This window comes from Plasmodium inui, assembly GCF_000524495.1.
Source record: "Plasmodium inui San Antonio 1 unplaced genomic scaffold supercont1.31, whole genome shotgun sequence".
In the NCBI taxonomy this organism is placed as follows: domain Eukaryota; phylum Apicomplexa; class Aconoidasida; order Haemosporida; family Plasmodiidae; genus Plasmodium; species Plasmodium inui.
In genome coordinates this window covers 135,096-141,709 of record NW_008481865.1, presented here as the reverse complement: position 1 = coordinate 141,709, position 6,614 = coordinate 135,096, and the positions used below count along the sequence as shown (strand labels likewise).

Genomic DNA, 6,614 nt, shown 5'->3' with positions numbered 1-6,614 from the left:
ATGGAGTCGTACATCCGTGAGAGCAAAAAGCTGACCTTCAAAGGCAGCAAAGGGAAGAAGCTACTTCGTTACGTGGACATCTCACTGAACAACAAAGCCCTGCACGACAGTCACATAGTGGAGTTGGTGAAGATTCTGAAAAAATATATCAAAGTGGTCTACGGCACTTATTACTATCTCAACATAGACCTCAGCGAAAACTACATCACATGCACGGGATTAAAGACGCTCCTTAAGTTTATACTCAATTGTAGTGACAACATAGGAGTGAACATTCTGAAATTGTACAAAAATAACATAAGGGACGATGGAGCGTCTCTGATAAAGCAGCTGATTTACGTTCAGAAAATTCCGATGGAAGAATTGCACCTGTCACATAACTTCATCCAAGATAGCACTTGCAGAGAGTTGTTACTCAGTTTTGTACAAGCCAAGAGGGAAAACAATTATGTCTATCCTAGGTACGAAAAATATCAGACTTCCTACAAACCTCTGCAAATCCCTGTGTGGATAAGGTTAGAGTATAACTGTATTCAGAATCCGAAGGAGATTCTCAGAGAAGTTGAAGACTTTGCTAAGAAGAAGAGAGGGTACAAGAGCAACCTAATTATCTGTGCTGCTTTAAAAAGCGACAAACGTTGTTGTCCGTATAAGTGTCTTAATGCCACTGTGAGGAACACACCAATCATGCATGTGTATATGTTTATCCATCAGAAGGATAACATTACTCAGTCTATGTATGCCAATGGGAAAGTGATGAAGGAGGAGAAGAGGAAGGAGTTCTCTACCCCCTCTGAGGTGAACGATGTGGGTAGACTGCACAATAGCGTCCACTTGGAGCGTAGAGGCGGTGCGCAGGAGGAGGACGAAGAAGCGGCACTGGCCTCCAAGGGGGATCTAAACGGGGACACGCGCAGTCGTGCCGCGAAAGGTGTTGCTAGAGGTACCTCGAAGGGTCCATCGAAGGGGGTCTCGAAAAATTCCGCCAAAAGTGTCGTGAAGGGTGGCCTTCTCAACTGGGTGGAGACCGTAGCGGGCACGACGGGGGGCGCGGGGAAGCCCAAAGATAGGAATGACAAGACGACCTCTGTTGGGAAGAGAGTGACCGCCTCGGGGAAGCGCCGCATGAAAGGCAGCCTCCTTCATGATATGAGTGCTGATGAGGAGGAGGAAGAAGAGGAAGAGGAGGAAGAAGAAGAGGAAGAGGAGGACGATGAGGAGGAAGACGACGACGACGATGATGATGACGATGATGATGATGACGATGATGATGATGACGATGATGATGATGACGATGATGATGACGATGATGATGATGACGATGATGATGACGATGATGATGACGATGACGACGATGACGACGATGATGATTACCACTACAATCGCGGAAACTCCTTAAAGACGGAGTCTAAAAAAGGCCTCAAGGGGAAGGAGAAAAACGGCCAGCTCTCCGACGCGGCCTCCCTTTATGCAACCAAAAAGGGAGCCGTGGCCGGGGCGCAGACGAACGGGCGGGATCAGGAGGACTACGACGAGGAAGAAGAAGAGGTGGAGGAGAATGAGGAGGAGGAAGAGGACTCCCTAGATGTGACCGACCCTACCAAGAAGAAGAAAAAAGGAAAAAAGAAGAAAAAGAAAAAAAAAAAGAAAAAGGAGAAGGAAAAGGAGAAGGAAAACATGTCTGTGAGTCCACTCGAGGGGGGATGCCAGGGGGAGAAGGAGAACGACGAGAACGGTGACAGTGGCAATGGAGATTGCGATGACGATGAGGGCGACCATCACCATCTTCATCACAATGATGACCTATTCACCGCGGGGAAGAGTCAACTGGGTGCAATGGGTCACCCCTTTCGGATGGACAGGGGTGCCGAGGACGACGCGCTCACCTCGGAATTGTGCCCCCAGCGGAATGACCGCATGAACCTGATGAGCGACACTGTGAGTAGCCTCCCCCTCTACATCATCCTAGATTGCAGCGCTGTTCTCGACATGAAGGAGATGTGGAAAGACAACTCCTTCCTGCCCTTTAGTTTCCCCGGACTGCTATACCTCTACAATAATAACTTGTTGAGGGCTAACACGGAGAGAACCAAGGGGGGGAGCACTTCAGCAAGCGGAGGAAGCGATGGAAGCTGCATAGAGGGGACACCAAACGATGCCTTCATCTGCCTCATGTGCAGCTACGTTGCGAACGAACTGAAGCTGGTCTGCCAAAAAAGCGAAATCATCCGGCAGAAAATGGTAAATCTGAAACTGAATATCTGGGACAAGTTATCCGAATTGGGAATAATCGAATTTTTAAGCGTGCCAAAGGATTTCAGAGAGAAAAAGAAGACCTTTCTCAATTCGTCCTTTCTAACCGAAGCACAGATCAAGCTAGCCAACGAATACTATGACATATCAGAGGAGACTTTGCAGATGATTCAGTTCTCCATTTTGTGGTCAACGTACATATACAAAATTGGAAACAGAGAAATCATCATTAAGAACGATTCCAAGGAAATCAACAAGGGTGATGTGAAGAAAAGCAGAAAAACGATTTTTACGGAGGTACTCTATCTCACGTCGTCTCCAAACATATATTCCTTCTTTGAGTACCTTTACGGGGAGGATATGAATATTATCCTACCCCTCTGCGTCACGGTGAATCAGATTAATAAGTACATTCACGACGAGTACAGTTACGTCGTCGAGTTGCTCTCAAGTGGGAGGCCCGTGGAGGATAAGGGCGGCAACTTCCTCCTCGAGAAAGCATTTTTCAAGACGTTCATAAGGGAGAAATACGCCTGGTATTTGAAAGACGGGGAGGAGGTGGCAACAGCGTCAGGAGTGACAATCGCTGCGGGAGGGATGAGCAAAAAGAAGAAGAAGAAGAACGGCGCAGCTGCAGGAGGGAGCCCCGCGGACGGCGCCACCCCCAATAGGAACGCAGACAAGTCAAAGGATGGCCTCTTCTCAGGACATGACAAGGGTAGTACCCCTTCTATAGAGAGCCTCTCCGCTGCTGCGCCAAACCGTACAAGCAGAAGGGACAAGTTATCATCCCCCGGGGGGAAGAGAAGCGATAACGAGTGCCTTAATAGGAACGTGACAACCGCTGCAGGCGACCTCGACACCAATGCATATGATTACTATGATGTAAAATCGGTCAAGTCCTTCTCCAATGAGAACGTCAGTAAGCTGTGCCAGCTGGAGGGTAGCATTAAGAATGGGGCACTCGGGATGCTAAGTATGAACGGAGGAGAAACCGCAATGAACTACACAGTGGAGGGTCAAAAAAGTGAGGGACCTCCAAACGTACGGAAAGGGAGAGTGACGGAACAGATGGGGGGTAACAGACATCTCCATCTTAGTGACAACCATGGAGGAGCGAACAATGGAGTGAAAAGCAGCATGGGTGGAAGGACCAGTGAGGAAGACACCCCCAAAGGGGAGGCAAAAGGTAACACAGCGGCTGGTATGTATGAGGCAGGTATGTATGCATCTGGCATGGACGCAAACAATGTTGCGAATGACTTGGGGATGATGATGGTCACCCCTCCAGGTGCCTCAGAGAAGGATGACCCAGCGATGGGAACCGCACAAGGAGGAAACGACAACAAAGGAAGTCTATACAGCATGTTGATGAATGCCTTTAATAGAAAGAAGAAGGGTGCACAGAAAGGTGCACAGAAGGGTACCGAGAAGGGGGCCCAGAGGAGTGCACAGAACGGTGCTGATAGAGGGGAGGACAACGGCCAGGAAAAGGGACGTAACAACATTCTTAGCGGTGTTGGTACTAGCCAAAGCGTTAGGGATAACGTGGATCTTCTTAACACTCATGCTGGTGTGTCCACCCATCTGCAAGAACTACATCTCGAAGGGGGAAGAATAGAGAACAACCAGAATGATGGAAGCAGCGGAAATAATGCAGCCACTCAGTCCCAACTGGATATGCATAATAGGAGAATCAAAAGCACAAGCACTGATCTGATGGAGCAACTGATACAAAGCGGTAGTGGGACTTCGACAAGTCAGGTCAACGTTGCCAGCGGGGCAATGACGAATGGAGGGGTGGCAGGAGCACAGATGAGCATCCCCGCGAATGATAAGGAAATGTACGTTAGTAGTAATAACAATAGCGGATCAAGCCTGCCCCCTGAGCATTCTCTGTTCGCGTTTAACAGCTCCATACTGAACGGTGTGGTGCCAAGTGCAAAGGGAGACGTATCCTTCCAGAACCAAATGGGTATAGATGGAATGAGCAGTGGGAAGGATGGCGAGGCAGTGGCCAAAGGGGGAAACGGCGCAAATGTCATAGGAGCAGGACTAGGGGGTGTAAACTTTTCCATGAACGGTGCAGGAATGGGTACCTTGGCCAATATCACAGACCAAGGGAACTCCAAACAGTCACAAAAAACTGCCATCGAGACGATAATCGGTTCAGACATACTGAACGTTAACGAGATCGAACTGAATAACTTCATGGGAAGCATCCCGAAAAGTTTCAATGATAGTCTAAGTATGTATCTTGATAGTAGTAATCGAAACGAGAGCTGCTATGATAGCATCGTGCGAGGAGAAAATATGATTCCCTTTTTTAATCACAATCTGCTGAAGGATGAAGCGGAACAGGACTTTGCCGGCCTCCCCACGAGCGAGGGGGAGCTCATAAGAACAGAGGAGCGCATAAGAGAAGAGCACACAAGAACGGACAAGCACACGATGACGGACAAACACACGATGACGGAGGAGCACACCAAATTGAACGAGATAAAAAACGTTTTGGATCAGTACAAAGTGGACATCCTGGATACGTCCCTCCTTCTGGAGGAGATGATTCTGAACCAAAACGTCTGTAAGTACATTCCGTCAGAGATGTACAACAAAATCCTGAGGTGTTATGAGCGGCTGGACTGCCTGTTGTCGGGCCTCAACCGGGTGGGCAGCCTAAGCGGGATTAGCGGGATTAGCGAGATTAGCGGCATGAATGAGGTGAGTGGCATCAAACAAGACATCCTGTGCGAGGACTTTAAGAGCTACTGGGACTATGCCTTTTCGAAAGACGAGTCCAGCCCGCTGGGCCTGTCTTCGAGGGATCTGATGACGAGCGGCGCTGCGAAGGTGAGCCTGGGCGGGGGCGCCGATCCAAGCGATGGAAGTGGTATTGGAGGTGTTAGCGATGTTGGTGCTGTTGGTGGCGCCGCGCCGGTGCACCAGGATTTTATCGACAGCGCGGGGGATGTCAGCGGCAGCAATAGCGGCAACAGGAGCGGTAACGTCGCAAATGCCATGTTTTACCACACGGTGACCGGGAACCGAGGAAGCAACAGCGCGCTGAACAGCAGCATGTTGAATGCCAGCAGCCACATTGCAAATGGGGGGATAAGCGGCGGGAGCGGCCCCCTCTTGATTAGCCACCTGAACGATCAAGACAATAGCGCGGTGACGCCTAAGCAGTCGAGGAAGAAACCCTCCATGAATGTCAGCATGGGGACTGGTAACAACGTGGACCTCGGGATCAGCTCGATAAAGAACAACTCAGCGCAGAAGAGGTATATGGGTGGGTTGAGTGACGGCCTGGAGAACGCAACCTTCATGAATAACTCCCCTCGGGGTAATGTAAGCGGAAGCAGGAACAGCCAAATGGGCGGGAACGCGAACTACAGCCTGGGCCATGGTGTACCCCCCAACCGAAACGCCAGCGGAAACCAGGCGGGCGCGCGAAACAGCGCCACCAGCTCGAACAACGCGAAATTGAATGACATGAAGAACCACACCACACTGCCCAGGGACAGAAATTTGAATCGTATAGACATCGATGATTACAAAAACGTAAACAAGCTGCTAACCCTTAGTGGTAACGCGCAGAGTGTGAAAATGAATGGCGAGAAAAGCCCCTATGACCATGGCGGAGGAGGAAGCGGTGGTAATGCACACATGGAGCACCAGGAACAGTTCCCCCACAAAATGAACCCCTACAACGATGGTAGTGGCAGCGGTGTGTGTGACTCGAACTTGCTCGCCCTGATCCACATGAAGAAGAACAGGAAGAACGGGGGGGTGAGCAGCCTTGCAGGGCAGAAAGTAGGAGCGAATAGCGGCACTGCGAATAGCGGCACTGGCAACAGCGCCACTTCCAATAGAAGCATTTCCAACGAGTTAAATGGCCTTCTCAACAGCAGTTATAAAAAATTGCTCAACAATGAGACGATTAGTCTTTTTAACAACCCAGCTAACAAAGACGCCGTCAATGAAATGAACTTAAAATATCTGGAAGTGCTAAACAGCCAATTTAACTTTTCCTCACGAGAGAATAGGAAAAACGACTGCGACCCGAACGCTCTCAACAGCAGTGTGATGAGCTTTCAAAACCAATTGGACAAGAAGTACAACAATCCCTTAGTGGATTTATGCGACAAAGGTAACGTGAAGAAGTTGTGAGGACGGAGTGTGGAAGACATAACTGAAGTGATGAAAATATGCTTCTATTTTAGTGTATGACCGGGTCAGGTAAAAAAGAAGGAACACATGTGCAGGAAAATGCGCCGAATGAGTCCAATTTGGCGAAAAGGTACATATATTTATTGCCTGTTCAGGCGATTTTGCAAAAAAAAAAAAAAAAAAAAAAAAAA

At 49.1% G+C, this 6,614-nt stretch overlaps 1 protein-coding gene across 1 annotated transcript; it reads left to right on the top strand.

Moving 5' to 3' along the window:
* Window positions 1-6,423, top strand: C922_04891 (hypothetical protein; the record flags this gene model as incomplete). Its single annotated transcript, XM_008820465.1, has 1 exon — window positions 1-6,423. The coding sequence occupies one exon, from the start codon at window positions 1-3 to the stop codon at window positions 6,421-6,423; it is 6,423 nt and encodes a 2,140-aa protein (XP_008818687.1).
* Between the last annotated feature and the right edge of the window lie 191 nt (window positions 6,424-6,614).